This window comes from Opisthocomus hoazin, chromosome 9 (assembly GCF_030867145.1).
Source record: "Opisthocomus hoazin isolate bOpiHoa1 chromosome 9, bOpiHoa1.hap1, whole genome shotgun sequence".
In the NCBI taxonomy this organism is placed as follows: Eukaryota; Metazoa; Chordata; class Aves; order Opisthocomiformes; family Opisthocomidae; genus Opisthocomus; species Opisthocomus hoazin.
In genome coordinates this window covers 15,931,057-15,953,305 of record NC_134422.1, presented here as the reverse complement: position 1 = coordinate 15,953,305, position 22,249 = coordinate 15,931,057, and the positions used below count along the sequence as shown (strand labels likewise).

Here is a 22,249-nt window from a genome sequence, read left to right as displayed (position 1 = left end):
TATTGGCAATGAATCAGAGTCTAACTCAGTCTATGCACAGTAAAAACTTGACTCCTTTTCCCATAGGTTTACATTTTCTTTTATCCTAATTACACTATATAATTAAATTATGCCATTGTTCATTTTGTGTACAGGCTCCTAACACCTCTGTCCTCCTGGATAGGTCAGACCAACTAAAACAAAACCAAAGCATATGGGCTGTGTCCCATTCACTTTCTCCATCCCATCTGATTTTCAGCAAGAGCTTTGCACATACTTTTTTTCCCTGGATCTAAAACAGGAGTCAACTGAACCCAAAACACATGTAAAACTGAGAGATTACAGCCCAAACACTTTGCTGTCCTGAAAGATCATGTGAATAGAAATGTAAATTACTATTGCTTCACTCATGTGGCATCTTGGTAGAAGAGGTCAGCTGAGAACTCTTCCACCACTATGATTTACATCTTCTGTTCTCCAGAATTGGAGAACATCACTCTCCGCACTGGCCCAAATTTGATGAAGAAATTAGTTTAACGTCAGTAAGACAGTTTGAATCTAATGGAGCCCAAGATGCTCAAAGTAGGACAGCCGAATGAAGCAGACAAATGGAAGTGTGATGAGAATATGCTTCCTGCTGTGGCCCTAATGAGGGAGCAGGCACACTTTTCAGCTCAGGCAGCAGTACTGCTTTCTTTCTTGAATGGTGGACAGGTTGCTGTCATAGCTAATGACCCATTAATACAACAAGCCATGGATTAGCTGTTTGCTTCTAATTGCCATTATTTATTTATTGTTAACAATATGCTGAGTCCTGCAAATTAAAAAAGACTATCACTGCTGGTGATTAAGGGGATGCTAGCTGGGATAGCCTGAAAAAATTGTGTAATTCTTTCCTTCTTCAAATTGTGTGCATTGTTATATGACTGGGTCTCTGAAGTCAGAGGTATCATTAGGACATGTTTGGTTCTAGCACACATGTGTCTTAAAACTATCCATTTCCAGACTCTTACTCAGACTGTAGAATTCCATGAACTCAAGGTTTCTTCATTACTGAGCTATAACCACTTATACCATCCCATAGGTTTCACAGGTTAAGCAAAAGGTATCACCTTCACTCCAAACCAGAGATTCTTTGGGAACAAAAGTCCCAAGCTAATGCATTACAGAGATTAAGCAAACATTTTACAGCATCAGTTCACAGCACTGACTTCCTTACAGCACCATCAGTAACAGTTCACACAATGACTTCCACATTCCAGGCTCAAAATCTGTTTTTAGGTTCATGTTTCATTTTCCTGTCCTATGTGTCTTCATTAATGACCCTGGTACAAGCTTTCCGTATATTAGAAGAGGTACTTTCCATGCTAGTAAAACACAGTAGATCTATTCATTTTGGACTGACAAATTTGTTTTCTAAGTAAACTGTAAAAGGTCTTTTGAAAAAAAATGTAACAATAGTGTAATTCCAGAATTGAGGCTTAGGCTTAAAAAAAAAAAAAATCATTCAAGGGAGGAAAAAAACCCACAACAAAAAACCAACAGAAATATTCACTGACAGCAGATGTATGATGGACGTATTCCACTGAAGCAAACAGGAGCTACCCGTACAAGCTCCTTCCTCGCTACTCTTATCAGTCCCCACATCAAGAAGTGTTTTTAAATTCACCTGACATACTGTGTCTAAAGTAAACACAGATAATGGTGCTCCCGTGTTCACTGGAGTAATCCCAAAGTGACTCGTGCCCTTCTGGTGTCACTCCAGAAGTACGCCAGGTAAGCCTGTCCTCTCCTGCAGCGAGGTTCAAGGAGGGAGCGTGTTTTCCTCCCACTGGGTTAGAAGCCACTCTGTGTATGACCATGCAAGGATTTCTTTCCAAGTCATCCCCATTGTTTGGCCTCTTGGATGCATTGCGATCTCAGAGAAGCAGAACAGGACTAGAAGACAAGTAATGCAAGCAGCTGCCATTCCTTCCTTGGCAGCTATAGCACACTTTACTTCACAGTCAGGAGGAATCGTATATGGCGAGTGAAGTAAAGGGTCAGAAATTGGGATAATGATATTTCTGTTACTCACATGTGCATGCATGCTAGATGCCAAGAGTTATGGGTTTGTGTGACAAGGTTCTGGTAGCGGGGGGCTATGGGGTGGCTTCTGTGCAAAGTTGCTAGAAGCTTCCCACATGTCTGATAGAGCCTGTGCCAGCCAGCTCTAAGATGGACCTGCCACTGCCCAAGGCCAAGCCAATCAGCGACAGTGGCAGTGCCTCTATGATAACACATTTAAGAAGGGGAAAAAAACTGCAGGCGAAAGGCAGTCGAGAGAGAGGAGTGAGACTATGTGAGAGAAACAACTCTGCAGACACGAAGGTCAGTGAAGAAGGAGGGGGACGAGGTGCTCCAGGCGCCGGAGAGGAGAGTTTTCCCCTGCAGCCCATGATGAAGACCATGGTGAGGCAGCCTATGCGCCAGTAGCCCATGGAGGTCCATGGTGGAGCAGATCTCCACCTGAAGCCCATGGAAGGGACCCCATGCAGGAGCAGATGTATGCCTGAAGGAAGCTGTGACCCTGTGCGGAGCCCTGCACTGGAGTAGGCTCCTGCCAGGACCTGTGGCCCCGTGGAGAGAGAAGCCCCTGCTGGAGCAGGTTTGCTGGCAGGGCTTGTGACCCTGTGGGGGACCCACGCTGGAGCAGTGTGTTCCTGAAGGACTGCACCCTGTGGAAGGGACCCACGCTGGGGCAGTTCATGAAGAGCTGCAGCCCATGGGAAGGACTCATGTTGGAGAAGTCTGTGGAGAACTGTCTACTGTGAGAGGGACCTCATGCTGGAGCAGGCGAAGAATGTGAGGAGTCCTCCCCCTGAGGAGGAAGGAGTGGCAGAGACAATGTGTGATGAACTGACCGCAACCCCCATTCCCCATCCCCCTGCGCCCTTCACGGGGGAGAAGGAGGTAGAAAAACAGGAGTGAAGTTAAGCCCGGGTAAGAAGGGAGGGGTGGTGGGAAGGTGTTTTAAGGTTTATTTTTATTACTCATTATCCTACTCTGATTTGATTGGTGATAAATTAAACTTCCTTTTCTCCCCAAGTTCAGTCTGTTTTGGCTGTGATGGTAATTGATGAGTGATCTCTCCCTGTCCTTATCTCGCCCCTCGAGCCTTTCACCATATTTCCTCTCCTCTGTCTAGTTGAGGAGGGGGAGTGATAGAGCGGTTTTGGTGGGTACCTGGCATTTATCCAGGCCAAAGCAAAACACCAAGTTACCTCCCCAGTGCAGTAGGTTTTTTATTCTGCTTAGACCACCCGCATTTTAATCAGCTGCATGCTGCTAACACTGCAGCATTTTTAAAATGGCCTCTAAATCTCTCCCTACAAATAAGGGGTATGTTGTATTACTATGGCAAACTCTGTTCAAAAGTCTTTAAATATAGCAAAAGTTATCTAAAACTGCTTGTGAGAAGCTGTCAGCACTGCCATTTTGGAGTGAAGAGACAAGGTATGGTGATGGAAAGACAGATGGCAAGTCAATCTTTCTCAAGAAGGGGATCCTAATCACCCAAGAATAATTGCAATACACAATCTACACCTGCCCGCCATTCACCATTCTCTTCAACATGAACCACTTTTTGAGGGCAGACTGCCCTGTTCTACATTATTTTGTGCAATGACAAATAGTCTCCTGGTAATGCAATAACAATTTAAAGTACATGGAATGATAAAATGGAAATTATATTTGAAAGCCATAAAATAATAGTGAGCAAAACCCCAATGGTAAATGATTGCTTGCTATGGGTCACTTTATATCACCTCATGATACATCTATATAAAAATGTTACCAGAACCCAGGTTTCACACTTCCTTCTTCATAAAGATTTATACTGCTCTAAAAAGTAGTGTTCCCCATTATACGAAACCTTGGTGCAAACCATGCCTCAAACACTGCGGTTCACTGCTGGTAAAAAATATACTAGAGTTCGTGTCGATCGAAGAAGGGCAGCTAAAAGGACTATAAAAGCACTGGATAAGGGCAGAACTGTGATTCACCACATCCTGCAATACCAGAACTTGGTGCAATAAGTAAAACATTAGTTTAAAACACATTAAGAAAATGTAGTTCTGTACACAGCAGGTAGGGAACTCCTGGAACTCGCTTTCCTAGGAGGCTGCAGAGGCAGACAATATAATAAAGTTCAAAAAGTGATTAGACAAATTTCTGAACACCAAATTCATAGTGGATATTAAAAGAGATTGGCAATGACATAAAGTCTAATGCCCTTAACAGAGCAACAGTGGCTGATGGGAACATACTGAGTGATGCGCTGAAGACATCCAGACTTGCATACTCGCGCTAAGCTGCATCTCTCCACCAGCCACTATTGAAGGCAGGACCCCGCAGGACATTCTTAGCACCTTATGCTCTGCATCACTGGAGATCTCATCTGGAACTAGAGAAAAAGCCTGCAAAGACGAAGAGCTCCAGCAACATACAGGACATAGATAAACCACCACTGAGCTGTCTCAGCAGCAGAATTAAGTCTAAACTCAGAAATTAGGACACGCTCCCTGCTGTGAGGTAGCATTGCACCTTTCCCCCCAGTAATAGAGGTATAAAAGGCAAATGCAGCAGTTTACAGGTGAGGGCAAACAGCTGCCTGTCATAAGGGGTCACAGACCTGAAGACAGCATGTGATGCAGCTGGGCATCAAGATACAGGTCTAGCTGGGAGGCAGAAGGGAGAAGAGGGGGTGGAAACCTGGGTGTAAGTCATATAATACTGCGACATGATAGATCTTAAGAGGGACAGCCAGAAAGTTCAGGGAAGAGATGTGTAGTGTAGGATGGATGTTTGAAATCAAAGCTTGAGGTGACACGGTGTGGGAATTCTACTGGAAATAGGAAAATAAGGAAGAAGGCAGGAAGAAAACACTACCTAAAGACATTCCCATTTCTTTAATTTTGCTCTAGAAATGATCTTTTCTTAGTCCCTGCCTACACAAATGTGCTATGAACTTGACAGACTGTCAGCCAAGTATTGTAAAGCAAGCTATCCTGCCACTGATACCGCCGTCACTGTGTTAAGTCCCTGATACGGTGGACGTGAGGCAGCTTCCCAAATGTTAAGCCTTTGAGTACACCTACTGCTTCTAGAACACTGAGCTAATTCAGTCAGAGCTGAGGGTTTGTTCAGTTAATAAAATGTTTTCATACCTTCAAACATCTTGTATGTTAACAGTTTAATTAAACGTGCGTGTACACAGAGGCACCTATCCTTGTACACATACCCTTCTTCTAGGTGTTACCTGAGATGCGCTACAAGCAAAGGAAATCAGAGCCCCAAGGGCCTAAATTTCTCTTCAAACTGCCAGAATACAGACAGCACATTTAAAGGTAGACCAAGCTTCCTGCCCAACCCCCTCCTCTCCTGCTACCTTGTCTTCGTCCTCATCAGATGGTCTGTGCTTCTAGGGATGAGACAGTGGTAAAGTCTGCTTCTTTTACTAAGAATATGGATGACTTTCCTAATTAATGCCAACTGTCAGATTTGCTCCTGTTATGTGGGTGTCTCTCCAACAGGCATGGAGAAGTCACTAGAGATTTGCAATTACTGGTCATAAATTGTAAGTTTCATTTGCCAACATCATGAGAAAGCCAGCTATTCCTTTGATAAAGAGACATCTATTCTGATGTTCACAAACCTCCTGAAAATCTATCCGATGGCAGAGATGTACAGAAATGCAGTTCAGGGCAATTTAATTTTAGTTTTCAAAGACACGCTTGCAGCTAAGCTATAGTATGACAGTGAGAACGGATAAGGCTGTTCCAGACAGCAGGAGATGGAGATGGGTAAAATCCTTTGCCAACTGCCAGATTGCACATCTGACACACTGCAGATGTAAATCCAAGTAACTCAATGGGGAGACTACACTGAATCACACCCGCTGGGGATGTGCCTATGTCTTCAGGGCAAGAAGCAGTAGAAGGAGTAGACAGACATATTCCTTGATATAAACTAGAACAATTTTATGCAAGCCAGAAGCCTCCATTGGTGTCCCTCCGAGGTAGTTCAGACTGCCATGCTTGTCCCTTTGCCCAGGCACATGATTTTTTTTCTGCATGTCAAAGCTGTGAAAGCCAAAGTTGCTTTGCAACAACATGCTTCTTTGCTGGAGAGTAACATTATGAATGCAAAAAGAAAGAGAAACCTTCTTATTGTTTCTCTGTGAACCATGATTGTGTTGAGATCCTGAAGAAAAGGATTGGGGGTTTTGGCGCTACCAGCTGAGATATCCTAATCATGCATTCAATCTCCTTGGAAAAAAAATAAAGAACAAAACCCCAAACTACAGGAAGCTCAAAAATTGATTAGATTCCTTGTAGGAATGCGAACTTTTATAGCTCCATCAAGATCAGACATACCTCTGGGAGATGCCCTTCCACCAAGCATTCACTGCTGGGCTCAGTCCAGAGCTATTAATGAGCAGTGATATCCAGCAGGCTGGATTGGGTCATGCAGTGTTTCCTGCTGGCCTACAAATGCAGCATTGCCTTCAATACATATGCATACTTCTACTGACTTCTGAAGGAAGATTTGAAGTGTGGTTCATTAACCATAATTACACATTATGATACCCTTGCAACACAGAGAGAACATAGTGCTTCAGGCAACCAAAAGCCTAGGCTGAATCAAGAAACAAAACCCCAGAATTTTGATGTTTGTTCTGTTGCTCTAACTCCATATTAAACTCACTCCAGTTCCTTCTGGGCATAAACAACAGAGGTGAGAACCTTCTGCAATGAGTCTAGCAAAATGCCCTAGGGTTATTCACACTTGTAGCTCATCTGCAAGTTTAGGAATGGAAATTCTTTAAATTTTAGGAGTCCTCCAGATGACTACACAGTATTCAGAACCACTGTAATACAGCATCAGTTCACCTCAAAATGGGTATCAATTAATAGGGCTATTTACGGCTTTGGGGAAAAAGGTGTCTTTCTAATATTTAAAACCACTTAATACTGTGGTAAGAACAAATTGTTACCCGTATCTTGTTATTTCAAGAATGCAGTTTATTTTGGAGCATGTTCCACATCTCACCAAACTTACAGCCTCAGGCTATTGAGAAAGTTCAGGATGAAAAACTGAAAGTGTAATTAAAAAGCACACAGTAGCAGGAAAAAAAGAGAGGAAAAAATGATGGTGTCTGCCACATGCACAGCACTGGATTGTAATTTCTTCTGATTTATCAGCTAGAGCTGTATTAAAAAGCAATGAATCATACAATTATTGTGTGGCCAACTGTCAGGACCACAGTGGCACTGCAGCAGCTGCAATAGCACAAGCTGGGCTGCTGGACTCCATCTCTGCATCCTCTCCCTTGAGGAGGCAGAGTCACAACTTTGGTCCTGGACAAGTGGAGAAGGAGCTGCCTGTCAGGAATTGTCTTAGTCGGTCTGCCAGTTCATAGCCAGCTTTAGCCATAAAGCAGGATAGTTTACATACTGCTAATTTACACAAGATTATCATTAATGGGTTTTTTTGTTGTTTGTTTTTTAAAGGAGAAATGAGTTTGGATCCTTAAGAGGTGTCCCTAGCTTTATAGAGGCACCATATACAAAAGGTATCTCAAAATGCACTCGTAGTGTACACTTCCACATGCACATGGTCAAGTACCTCACAGAAATGTGTAAAAGTAAACACATGCAGACCTGCTCTAACATTATGGCCTTCATACTTAAAAAATTATTTTGGAAATAATCACTGTGATTATATCTTTATAACATGTCAAGTGTGGTGTGGGATACAAAAGTCAGCAACACTGAAAGTATTTGTAATACAGTATTTACTCTCTTCATGAGCAGTTATGCCTGCATTTTGTTTTCCCTTTGTGCTCTACCCTGGATGCTGATATTAAGATTTCATTCTTTAAAAAATGATTAACGATACAAGCAGTTCTTGGCTGGTAAATTCTGATAATAACAAAAAGTGTAATTCACAGCTTTTAAAAATAAACTGACTAACGCATCTGATTACTGGATCTATAAACATTCAGTGTTACAGTAACTTTGCTGGAACCAGGCGGGTTTTTCATATATCTCATTAGGCAATTTATTTTTAACACAATAGGAACTCTCAGTGCAAGCTTTCCATGGGATTTCTTCTAACCTACTAACAAATTTAGGAGTTGCTAATAATTAAAGAATCACCAGGACCATACAGACATTACAAGTAACCAGATTATATTCTGAAGACATTCAGAAGCTGCACTTAAGGGCATTCATCTCTCTGGCTAATCAAACATAAAATCCTGACCCCAAGAGAGGGTCGAGTGGCAGGCAGCCATACTGAGTAGCCACTGGAGATTTGCTACCACAGCGACACAAACTGATCAGACCTTCTGCTTTCTTATTATCACTAAATTAAATTAGGTCAAAAACCTTATTCCTTCTGTCATGAGGGGAACATTTGTTTTTCCCCAGAAATGGTACTACCAAATATCACATTCAGGGCTGTGGGACTCAGAAGCGTGTACACCCTTCCTCTCCAGAAACATCATAAGAGTCTGGAGCAACCTGGATTCCTTCTATCTTTAATACACAGTTAAAAACTGCAAATGAACACACATATCCATTTACAATCAGCTAAATACAGCTTTTGCGGTTTCTAAGCAGTACTTTCCATTGTAGAAGCTTTCAGACCCTGTGTACATGTGCACTTGCAGAGTAAAAACTCGCCTGCAGATCTCTGACCCTCTTACATCAGAGGACAGGCATTGCACAGTGGTATCCAAGAAGGTAAAAGCCTTTTCACTCTACTCTGTATTGCTACTATTTGCTTTGTTTTGTTTTTTTTTTCTCCTTAGTTGCAGTGTGGCCTGTATCTGCTGTATAATCAATAAGAGTTACCAAGGAAAGATTTGGGAACGTGGCACTTACTCGGGGTGTTCAGGAGACGTGACTTTCTGCAGTGGTAGGCTGCCTCCTGTTCGCAGTACTCTGCACTGTTTATCATCGCTTCAAGCTGCTCTGTGCTGCTGTTGTAGTTAAAGGACATGGTGTATGGCTTCTCTGGATCAGCTCCTTGGACTCTGGTTAGCCCTGTGTTGTTGTGCTGCACCACAGTCCAGATCTTATCTTCTGTTAAATGAAAAAGGATTGAACAGGAAGTCAACAGCAAAAAACTTGCAACAAGTAAGGAACAAAAAATCAATTGAAATCTAATGCATTACTGCATTGGAGAACAGATCAGCAGGACTCTGGGCTCCGAAATGGTCACTCTGTGATGAAGATCTGCTACAGGTCAGTGTAGCCCACAGAGCTGTTTCTCCGTGAACCAACTTGAGCAAACACTAAAAAGCCTGCTGAGCAAGAGAGAAACTACAAGCTTCTTAGGAACCACTGGAGATTTTCAGCATCTTTTATTGCCCGGTACCTGAAGAAAATTAGATACGTTTCAGCTGGCTTTGGCCCTGAGAGAAAAGACATAATAATACAGCTCATGGTAGTAACATTCCTCTTTCGCAAATATAGCTGTACCTGAGAGCACAGCCCACACTGTTATAACAACAAATGGTAGCGGAGAACTGCGGCTGATGAACTCGCACAAACTCACCACAAACAGAAGCCACAAACTCTTTCCAGAAAGCTAAAACTGAGAGTATGTTCTTATTGCCCAGCTGGAAATCAGATCACTCATTTTACTCAGTTCTGAAATTTTTCTACTTGTAAGTTCAGCAATGCCCTGCTTAGATGATAGTACAGAACAACATATGACTCGGCATCTGTAGTTAACTGTAAATGGTGATGATTTCCCATGCTGGGGAGCCCATTCTCATCTCCTTCATTGCATTTACTGGCAGAGCAAGGGATTTCACAGGTGACAGAAAGCAGAATCGAGGCTTAAATGCAACCTGCAGTGTAACAGCCCAGCTCATGACCAGCATTGGGGTTGGCATGATAAGGAGAACATCACAATTAGAGGCAATTAGCTTAGCAGGGAGGCTGTTTCCTGGCTGGTTCTGATGAGATGCCTATGGCCAAGATAACAAGGACAGCCTGAACAGCCAATCTGCCAAGCTGACCCACAGTAAAAAGTAAGCTCTTTAATGTGGATTCACAGGAGTGAGCCCTGCATGTGCTCCACTAGGTTATTAAGACTCACATCCAGTAAATTCCCTCTTTATCAAAGACGCTGCTTGCTCAGGCAGACACTGACAGGGCAAACATTTAAGAAAATAACTTTTAATCATGTGATGAGAGGAAGACTTCAATCTTACTTGCATAAACCTACGGACAGTTATGGAGGAAGAGGCAAGATCTAGGAAAGAGATTTCTGTTTTGTTATTCATGCTTCAACAGGGAAACTCAGAATAACTCCAAACTCGATCTTTTCTAAACCAATCTTAAAAACTGTGCATTTAAGTATCCAGATGGTTTTACCAGATCACCTGGTCCAAGTTCTTGCAGAGCATGAGCTTTCCAGTTACTCCCCAATACACTGGCATGACAAGCCCAGCAGCTTTGTGGCCACTGCAACACATTACAGTTGAAGTATTTTTTGTTGAGCTACAAATATCCCACAGATTACTTCAATAGAACTCTAATAGATGTATAAAAACCCTAAGTGGACTATCTGTGCAAAGACACTCAGATGATTTAATGGATTGTCATTATGGGGGCATTCAGATGACAGCCAAGTAACAACAACCATCTGGAGACCGTTTAAATAGGCCTGTTCCTAGACCTGTTATGGAGAAATCACTGTCCCAGTAATGTATGGCATTAACTGTAAGGAAAGTTTATGCTCAGCAAAGCATACATTCACTCCCACACTCTCCTCATTTCTGTGATGGTACACAGAAAGAATTTGCTCATGTATCTGTAATTCTGTGGTTCTTGTTGAACTCAGGATGCTGCTTGTGCATCCTTTGAGTCAGAGTTCGATGAAACACTGCTGCAATGTGTGATACAAGAAAGTTAGATTAAAATCACAAGAAATATTACAAATTTATTGCTTGTAAAACTTGCCCCAGTGATTATAATCACAGTCAACACTGTAGCACAATACCCTGCACAGTCCTGCACAATATATTGCTTCCAACACAGTATAGTTCAATGACTTCATAACACATATCTTGCATATCTGAAAACAGGGATTCTTATCATCCAGAGTCTCTCTGTTTTTTTTTGTTTTGTTCTCTCAAGGATTGACATGAACAGAGTGGATGCTTCAGAAGCATCTGAGGGTGAGCTAATTTTCCTCTCACAGAAGGTGGTAGAAGTTTAACCCTGCCTTCACCGAAAAATCTACTAAAAAAACCAAGATCAAGTTGCTGATACTGTAAGAGAGATGTAAAAACCAAGAGATGATGGAATAAACTGGTTGCTGAAATTCCAGATGGGCAGTCATAAGCTTCTCCCCACTGAAAGCTATTAACATAATTTTGAGAAATTGCAATAAAATCAGTGCCCACAGTAGTGGCTACAGCGCTGCTCAGGAAGTACAACAGCCTAACGCGAGGGTTTCAGAGTGATTAACTCTGCTGTGCTTTCCAGGCTGCGTACTTGTACACCAGGAAAGGTGCTGTGTGGGTACTTGAAAAGCCAAAAGTAGCAAGCTCTAGTAATTTAGAAGAAATGAAGGATTGCTAGGAAAAAATTATTAAAAGTAGCGTAACATAAAACAGTCTTCCCATGATGTGCTGGAAGAGTAATTAATTGACGTTTGAAACAAGGCTGGACAAGACATTAGCAAATATACTGTTAAGGACAAGCACTCGTTAACAAGTGTGTTGGGCAGACAATGCAGCAGGTCTTTTATTTTCCTCTGTGATTGTTCATTAATTTTCAACAGTCTTGTTATCATTACAGCTACAGTCAGCTGTCCCTCTGAGATCTGAACTTTGACATTCAAGAACTGCTTTTCTTCACAGGATCTTTCAGAACTGAGAAGTTAACCACAGATTTTCCATCCTCCAGTTTGCAAAGGGAAAGGAAAAACAAATCAAGTTTCTTTCTGTATTCAAAGTAATTGTGATTTAGCAAGTACATCAGAACAGAGACTTAAAAAAAAGTAATGGCGGAAGGGAAGAATTCCAGAGTTACATTTCAGACATTTCTGAATCTACACATGCCTGATCTGTTTATCTTCTTACTTTTACATATCAGATCTGTGCTTTGCTGGTCACTTCAAAGATTCCCTCTATGCTCCATCTTTGAAGTAAAAGTAGCCATCAGCACAGCTTCTCAAAATATATATATGTTTTGCTCATTGATCTAGTGAAAGGAAAGTCACAGCCACCAGCAAACATACCTCTGGGACAGCAAAAGCTACCGCCATTCAAAAGTTTATTTCTTTTCCCTACGCACAGCTGGTGTAAAAAGAGCACAGAGCAACATGTTCTGATACCTTTTATATTTTTAACTGATGAAAAAAAAGAAAGGCAAGGAAAGACGCTTTAAAAACTTGAAGTCTGAAAGGAAGTCTTCAGATTAGAAGGGCTGCCCAGCATGCCGCTGATGCAAGACAAAAGAGCTGGTGGAGGAAAATGTTAAAGGAGGAAAAGGAAGAGAGATGCATTCACCCTTCTCGGCCACACTACTTCCCACTTCCCAGGGAAAGAATATGTACTTCCATTTTAGAAAGAGAGACATGAGACATAGGGGAGTTAGGTAACAAAACTTTATTCTTTTTGGGTTTTCTTTTCGTTATATTTTTAGGCATTGACACTGTAATCTTAGATGCAAACCAAGTTGAGTGCCACTGGCTGCTTCTAGCCATTTCCATATCTGAAAACTGTTAAACTATGCAGATAAGGCTTTCTTTTCCTTTATTGCAACAAAGAAGTTACCATTATCTTTTTACATCTGTCCATACTATTATGTTTTTTTCCTGTTTACTCAATTTAATGAGCTCTCCCTGTACGTGTGGATTTGCAATGAGAATGAAAAAGCTGTTCTCCAGGCAAAGGTCACTGTTTATTTTTACCTTCTATTATTCCACTTCATTGTTTTATTACTTTCTCAGCTTGGTAAAATTTCAAGCCACACACAAGCTGAAAGTCATTCAAAACCCAGTAGGAGAGTGCAGCCACATCTTCTACTGTATAACCTGGAATAGTTAAATGCAGCCTTGAAAAGCAGATTTCCTAAATGCTTGTTAAATTGTCCCATAATTCAAAGGTGACAATGCTTTAATTTCAGGGTAATGCTACAGCTTTATGACTTCGCAGTTTTATTTAATGGTCCAATTTACTAGGATATTACGCTGCCTGTATTTGGTCCTAGGAGATGTTTTTACATCATGGGACTGCAATGCATTCAGACATTTTAGACCCTGTGTTTAGCCTCACCCATAGTTCTATCATCTTGCTGGAAGCCTCCAAGTTGCTTTTGATGGCACACAAATTAAATTGTGGGAAATTAGAGCAGCTGGAAAACTGGCTTTCAATGAGTTCTGTATTGTCTAATTCTCATTTTTATTCTTCAACTTGGAGTATCTCAGTGGAGCACATTTCACCCATAGAAACTGCATCACTCCTTTGTGATTTAGGAGGTTTGTCACAAAACAAGATTATTCAGACTGATTAAATTGCCAACAAGCCAAACATATGGTAAATGTTACATGAGAGAGAGACTCTGAGAGCTCATATGATGCATTTGTTTCATGGTGCTCTACACTGAATGCCAAATACTGTCCTGAAAGCTGTACCTGTAACTACAGGAGTAACCACACAAAAGACAGACTCTCCTCCCTGAACATTGTACTGTTTTAAGGTGCAGTGGGAGTTTAACCCAGCTGCTCTAACATACACACCTCAAAGAACATGAGAAGTCAATTTCTGATTGCAAACAGCTTTCATTCACTGACTCCAAAGAGGTATTTTCTGAGTCTCCTATGAAACCCACCCATGTTAAAATTTTTTTTCCTATCTTTCTTCTGCTGGCTGACGCAGAAATATGTGCTTTTACAGCTTGTTCTGTGTTCATCAGCCTGCTCCTATTTTCTGATTCAGCCTCTTCCAGCCAGCGCAGAAGCAGCACAATGCATTTCCACAGAAACAATTCCGGGGGCATCGCTGTGCCCCCAGTCCTGCATGCAGCCCGCTCTCTGATGGTACTGGCAGACCGCACCTGCCAGCATGCATTCCTCAGGGATGCCCATGCCTAGAACCATTCCCTGTCTGTAAATCCTCCCTGGCAGTCAGTAGCCGGCACCAGGAAGGCACCACAGCCCTGGGTCCACAGCCATGCTGCCCCAGCCCCGGCAGAGAGGGAAGAGCTTGGCTCCCAACTCTCTTGAACCCCAGGCATGAAGTTTGTTCACTCTGAGCCCATGGTTTGAGGGATCTCTGTCAGCAGACTGGCCATGCCAGGCGGCTCTGATAGATGAGAACAAGACACCCTTTCCGCAAATCCTTGCACCCTCATCTCTGATGTTGTGCTCAAGCCCAGAGATGGCAAACCATTATCCTGCCAGTCAACTTCCTGATGTTCCTCTGTTTCTGTATTTCCTCTCACACACTGTATCTATAACAAGCAGAGAGAAATACTCCTCTCCAAAAATTGAAGAGGCAATTGCTGAACTACTTCTTAGTGCAAAATGGACACCTTTCCACTGTGTTCACACTCACTACACTTGTGACAACATTGCAGTCCTCTCTGACTGAGTCTCCTTCACCTAGGGTGAGTTTTGAGAGACTCAACATAACCACTTTTCTGCCATTTCATATGCCTTGTGACCGCTCAGACACCTGCATGAGCCCAGCAGATAAGTGGAACCCCCAAGAGACCTGCCATTCTTCTGCCCAGGAGGCTGGGCAGACCATCTGCAGGTTTCCAACAGGGCACTAGGCACCCGTGTCTGGGGCAAATGGATCCACTCCTTGTCACTGAAACAGCTGGAGCGACTTTTACAGAGCCACAGCTCACCTCTAGCTTCTGAGCACTGCAAATGTGGCAGGAGAGTGATTAAGTTGCAGTAACCCTTGGCTAAAAGGTAAAGGCTAGAGGAAAATATCTGCTGTTATGTTCTTCTGTACTAAAACCTCCTTGGGAGCTTCCTGCAAGGGTGTCAGTGAAGAAGGCCTGCAGGACTTCTGTGGTAGTGCTCAGCAGAAACACAGCAATTTCGCTGAAAACAGCAAGGCAGCTGTTGACAGTGCAACGCCTTTGACATAATATAAGCACTAGATGTTTTTCATTTTATCAGGTTCTGGAATGCTTAATGAAAATTCAAAACAGAAATATACAAATTGTCAGAACTACAGCGTGCCAAAAGACCTGTAGTGTTTGAGGGGATAAACTGTAAATCTTTAAAGGCTGTCTTTAATCTAAACAGTAGTAAATAATTTGTAAAGGATTCCTATTCATTGTTTTCTCCAGTGATAAAGTCAATCACAATTGCAGACAGTAAACTGCAAGGTACACTTACTAAAAAAAGAAAAAAAGACAAATGACAGACAAACAAAAAAGGCACTCCAAAAACGTCCTTAAGAAGTTCAAAGCTGTAAAATCTTATGCAGCTCATTCTGAGAATCTCAAGGAGTTTCAGCATTTAAGTTCTTGTCCCACAATTACATAGTTGCAGGTAATAAAAGCAGAATTAAGTGCATGACCTCTTCCTCCTTCTCCTCTGTGCTTGCCTCAGCCTAAGGGGTGGCAGCCCTTCTTTCCATATCAGAGCCTGCCAAGGCCACAGGAAACGTAACAAAGGTTGAATCATGTGGTGAATTGTATATCAGCGTAATTGCTAGACAAAGTAAAAGGAGATGATTTCTTATGGAAAATGGGTTAATAAATTCTATATGCAGACGAGCTGAGATTCTTGTGTGGAAACAAAGGGAAGGGTGGATGCCATGGACAGTAACACCTCCAGTTCCACAATTCTGTTAGGAACATCAGTGGGGATCCCTGCTGCAAAGACTGAGGTCCAGCCAGCTCTGCTTTGTCGTAGTCCATCTCTTTGTTACTCCAGTCTACTCCTTGTTCGGAGCAAAGTGAGTAAAGCTGAACTGCTACAGTCTTTTCCTCAAACAGCTGACCAAGTATCATACTGTAAGTGGGACTACTCAGCCACTTCAAGTATTTAGACACTTCAGCTACAAACACAATGTGTATCCTCCTGAATTCAACCCTCTTTGCATGACATGGAATATGTACTATGTGGAAGAATAAAATCTGTATCACTGTCAGACGAATGAAAACAAAAGGGATAGAGGCAATTTATAAAAAATTGCCAAGTATAACTTTGGTAATCTCATTCACATCTTTTTAGAATCCCTTACTTTGTCTGAGATTTAAACACAGTTTCTATACAGCTTTCTGAGATAGAGAAAATAAAGCTTTACTTTTCTTGCATCCGAAAAATAGGAAACATTTGCATTTTGAGAAGAGACTGCAAAACAGAGATGATCCGCAACAAGGAGAGATCAATTTTTGTTCACTAATGATTTTTTCATTATGGCAGTTTCAAAAACACAACTTGGACTATCAGCAAGAGCTGGGATAAGGACTCATCCTTCCCCAGTCTGTACCCCTGGAGGGAAAAAAAGGAGAAAAAAAATCAACGAGCTATGTGAGGACTGGACAAACATCTGGCCAAGACAAAATTAATCATTGATCTTTTCATGGCAATTTCTAAGCATTATTGATTTGATAGCCCAGGGTCTGCATACAGTAAAACAGCATCAGTAAAGAAGTACAGTGACAGAATGACTCAAGTGTATTGTAAGCAAATCTTTCAGACATCAAGGGTAAAAATTTACTCCAAAGGAGATGAGGAAAGGTCATTACAAACATTTTCTGTACAGGACAGCAAAACAAGTACATGTATGCAGATTGCATGTCTATAAAATTTGCACTGGAGAATATGATTATTAGTATTTAAATAGCACTCAAGACAGATCACTAGATTTGTAAGCAACAAGAGAAGAAGAATAAGCCTCACAGTACTAGAAATACCTCTGCCAGACCAGAGGTTCAGAGGGCCCATTAGCCATTAACTGTATTGACTGTTATCAGTCACTTCAGTGGGAAGTGAAGATGAATTCAACTGGGCTCATTATCAAACAATCAGTCTACAGGGAAAATTTCTTTCCCAGAGCTCTTGGCTCTTCATTAGCCCAAAGCATGACAGATTACATCCTCTATGTACTTTCTGCAAAAAAGAGTGGATGTAAAGCACCATGGATGATGGGAGAACCCAGGTAAAGCAAGCAGAGCAAGTTCACGTTCCCATGCAGATGGCCCTGGAAACAGGATAGCTGTGTTCCCATGGTGCTGCACGCAGTCATCCCAAATTGACATTCCCTGCACTGACCAACACAAATTCTCATCATATCCAACTATATATGATCATGATTTGGGTACATATGCATGGTTCTCTTCTCTCAAACACACAGATTTGGTGTGGATTCCTCGTTATTATAATTGATGAATTTCCCTGTGAAAGTGACTCTGCTTTGTGTGTGTAATTGGTGTATAAGGTGAAGAAAACATTATGTTAATAAGGTGTTGTCTCTTTTTTTTTTTTTTAAGTCTAGTTTAGAGTTTGTTATCTTTCGTTGTCATTGAACTCTCTTTATCGCTATTGTAAGAAAATGCAAATGAATGTCCCTTCTCTCAGTGAGGCCCATTTGCTTTGGGTCTTCCCAGTCTAAATAGCTCTGGTTTATTTACTTTTGACCTTTCTCTCTACAGACATCTTTCTGTGCCTTTAATTAGGTGCGTTACCTTTCCTAACAACTTCCTACGTCAACAACATATTTTACTTTTACTAGAAATAAACAGCCTTCAATATAAGATCCTGCTAAACTGCTTCACATACCCTTCCTTCTTCTTCACCAACTTAAATAATAGCATGTCATCTACAATTTTTGTCACCTTGCTTTTTCAGCCACTTCTCCAGAGAATGAATAAATACATTTATCCACTCTGGTATCAGCGAATATCCTGTGACACTGCTGTTAAATTTCTTGCCATACTAAAAATTGGCTTTATGTATTTTAATACTTTTTTCCTCTTCTTTTCTCCCTGAAAAATTTCCCTTCCTTTATTTCTCTCTCCCTCTTTGTCTTTGTATGACTTTCCAGTTCCCTCCCAACACACAGACTTGCAATTTTCCGCTTTCTTCAGAATTTTTATTTGGTAGTGAGCTGTTAAAGTTGATAGGCTGCAGAGGAATCAATTGGACCATAGACATAATAAATTAACTTGTAATGTTGATACTTCCCTTATCCACATCCTGTATTGGATGCCTATGACCAGACAACAGTATGTGAGAAAGCTGTTGTTAATCTACCCTGGTTATTAATAACTGGCTAGAAAGAAGATCCCTATTTGTTCAATTAAACAGGTAAAAATTAGAAAGAATTTTAAACAAATGGAAGTCAATATTCAGGAATACCACTGTTCTCTAAATGCAATGATGCTGCTCATTTCTGATGTTCTGATTCCTTCTTTGAATTCATCCTTCACAGATTCAAGGCACTGTAATTCCCAGAATTCATTAGCTCACTGCACTTCTACTTATAAAAGCACTAAATGAGTAATTTCCCCATATTTTCCATTCCATCTTCAAGTTCTTCAGCCTGAACATGTTTTGGGCATAAAAAAGTTGTCTTCTTGAACTTGAGCTGTACACAAAAAGAACTGCCAGCCTAAGTAAAAGCAAAGCTTCATTTAGCCTGGGAGCCGGCCTTTGCCTTTGAGGGTGAACAGATACCCAAGGAAGAAAGGGAAGGCAAAAGGTTTTCCCGAAACTCATTCCCATTTTCCAGTGATCTTTGCCTCACAGCTGCCTGAGCTGGGAGCTGCAACTAAACCTCCATGATTAATTGCACCTTCTGAATCTATCAGACAAGACTGGGGCTTTTCCCAGCCTGCCTTTTCTCCCTCTGTTGATACACTGGTCTTCTTGATGTCCTCTAGTAATAAGTTTCAACTTGAATTATTCATTGCATAAGAAAAAAGGAAACAAAGAAAATCCACATATCCTGCTATCTAATAATTTTACTGTCCCTTAGCTCCTACGTCATGAAAAAGAATGAATCTGTATTTACTTTCTTTGTGCCACATATGATCCCTATGCTTTCCTGTGACAGTTTGCTCCACCATATTTTTAATTTGTTTAGTCTCCCTGTATATGGAAGCCATCGATGCTTCTGACCATCTACATTTTTGCATTCACAGGAGGTGTGGTATGGATTTATGTCACTGAACAATAATGCTGACTGTTTCATCTCTCTTCCTTGAGTGTTCCTAATATAACAACAGATAATTTCATTTTTTGACTTCACCTGAATATTTATATTTTCAGAAAACTATGCAGAAGTATCACCTGAAGAGTAACAAATTCCGAATCCTTCCCTGTGTACATAAAGTTGTTTTTTCCATACTTTTCACTTAATCTACTACTGTAAACAATTTTTATCAGCATAACAAAAAGGTATGTTCCCAGAGAGAAAAGCAGCTCCTGTGATTAAGGCACCCAAACCATATTTAAATGATACGGAAGCATAACCCAATTGCACCTCAAACTCTCTGGACAACTGTAAAATAGTAATTTCTTTCTGTGCCTCAGTCCTCTTTTATGCAATAGGAATAACAGAGATGCCTGTGACTAATGACCTTCCCCTGCCTCAGCTGAGATATCTAGGGCAAAAGAAGACATACAAAAAAGAAGAAGTTTTCTAGGCTAGGAGGTTCTGTCAGTTTTCCCCACCTCCGCTTTTCTCATAACCAAAAAAAAAAAAGAATGTCAGTAAGTTCATTACAGATAGAGAGAAAATCAGGTATATGCCTTCTGGATTTCTGCCAGATATAATTTACTTGAGGAAAGCAGATGCTTTCTGCAAGGAGTTTGTCAAAAATCCTACCTCTTCAGCAGAGATAAAAAGCACTGACAAGGTTTTCATCACACATATTTATATGATAAATAATAAAAATGAGCACATTTCCCATACTGGAGATCAAGGAAGGATATGCAGACAGAAAGGTGAAACTCTGTTTCAATTCTTACGAGATTCAACAACAGTGAAGGAGACACATCTTATTAAATATTTGTTACACTTGAATAAAAAACTTAGTTAATAATTAACTGGTGTGCATTTAATTAACATAATGATTGCCCAATTAAATCAAAATGAAAATTTAATTTGAGACACTTTAAGTACAAAGAGATTGAAGATAAAGTATGAATATCCTGAGTCGTTAGTTTTCAGGAATGAGTATGGAGGTGATATGTGGTAAAGTAGCTCAACCAGAATTAGCAATTTAGAAGGGGTAATAAAATATTCTTTCATCCACACCTGGCCACAGGAAGAAAAAAATGCCAAACAGGAGACAGTCTAGGAAATTTAGTCTCCATTTCAAAAATAAAAAGCACAAAGGATGCTGTACCATCTACCCTAGCCCACAATATGGGCTATGTAATATGGTCGTCGTATACACAAAACAGGACCCACTTAAGGGGAGATTTTGCCAGACAGGTATATACATTTGAAACATTTTTTTTATTTTAAAACTACAGAACTGTAAGGTTGAGGAGTCTCTTGCTCCACTATATGTCTCTTTGATGTCCCTCCCTCCAAGAGCATCATGCCTTCTCCTCCGTACAGATACCCAAGACCATCAGGGTTTCTATTCTCTAGGACATCAAAGGCTGCGAACTCGTGTGAGGGGGGGTATTCCTGCTTAAGTCAGACTGGAAGGGTTTACAGCTAGCTCAGTGCAAGGAGTTTAATAATCATTCCCAGATCTAATGTTCTAGTAAAGAAGAGAAACCATTCACAGTTACAAAAGAAGGTTTGAATTCTAAGTTTTCACATCTTCAGTAAAAAATACAAACATGTCATTAGAAGTTCTGATATTGTAAAAAATGCATCAGCAGTGCCCTTTAAAAGGTGTAAGTACCACTTAGCAACAGTACAAGGTGAGTCCTTCAAACTTAAAGTTTAAAAATCACTTTTAAATGGATCCTATTTAAGGAAACATCTCAGAGTTGAACTTCAGTTACTACCAGATCTCTTCTTTTTCCTGCTGCTGACACACCCGTGATTGTGGGGTGGTCTTAGTAGTACAATAAAAGACATGCCAATAACATTAGAGGCAATACAATGCACCGAAGACAAGGTTAGGTCATTACCTGTTATATTGCAAAAAACATGGAGTGGTCCAAGTGGTCCACTTCCATCAGAATCGATGTAGAAGAAACCTGACGTCTTCCCTTGGTGTCGGTAAGCCTCACAAGATTGTTCATAGATAGCTTTAAAAAAGAGAGAGATTATATCACATAAACAAGGAGAAACAGACAGACACATATTATTCATGAGGACTGCTTTAATCATTGCCATAACATAAACTGTTGGTTCACTGCTAATTAGCATGTGAAAGAGTTTACTGCATTTCGACCCCAGTCCATGCTCAAAATTAGGCATGTATTTAACTACTTCCTTGAACTTCATATATTCTGACTCTAAAGATACAGGTATTGGCCTTATTTTGTATTAACATATGTAAACACTGAAGTAAATGGAAACGAACTTTCAAACGTAGCACTATCTAGTTATGGAGTGATACATATATGCATCCACATAATGATATTTCAAAGACATACATACTTACACATGTGTACACAATTTACTACCTAGGCATGCGCTCAAGCCTTGTCAATACAGAAGACAGGTATTTTTGCCAGTCTTCAGCCTCCCTGAAGGATATTGTTAACAGGTAACTATAAGCCCCTATCAGTGTCTACTGCGCAAATGAAAAGCAGCAGTTCCTCAAAAGAAAAGCTAAAGGTCAGATGTGGTCTCCATACTCAGTGACAATTTTATGCTTTAGACCTTTTTTTATACAGCCAACTCTTCCTCTCTGCTTATCAATATTCTTCTTTTGGAGGATGAGTGCCCATGAAAATGCTAAGTCACTAATAAAACGGGCACAGCAGGTCACCAAGAGCAAGAACAGGAGGAAAAACTCGCACAGGTCAGTGCAATTCCTTGCATTTGAGGTATCTTTTCAGGCAAGATATTGTAACTTCACAGGGGGCAAAGACAAAACCTCTGTAGAGAGGCAGTTACGAGATATAAAAAAGTCACATGCATGATCCTGGATCTTGGACAACAGCAACCTTAAATCCCTTTGCAAGAGGACTGATTTTTTTTTTCCACCTACTTAAACACTTACCTGATTATACTGACAAGGTTATTCTCTGCAACAGCTTATGATTGTTCAATTAACTGTCAGTAAATACAATGAAAAACACAGACTGACTT

General features: G+C 40.9%; 1 protein-coding gene across 2 annotated transcripts in view; it reads right to left on the bottom strand.

Annotated features, from left to right (window-relative positions):
- The window catches only part of CNTNAP5 (contactin associated protein family member 5), a 349,771-nt gene that overhangs the window by 114,141 nt on the left and 213,381 nt on the right, over positions 1-22,249 (bottom strand). For both annotated transcript variants that reach the window (XM_075430021.1, XM_075430019.1), the window contains exons 12-13: positions 21,118-21,237; positions 8,910-9,110 (exon numbers count right to left, since the gene is read on the bottom strand). In XM_075430021.1, the coding sequence (XP_075286136.1) occupies positions 8,910-9,110; positions 21,118-21,237 (321 nt within the window). The remainder of the gene's footprint in view (positions 1-8,909; positions 9,111-21,117; positions 21,238-22,249) is intronic.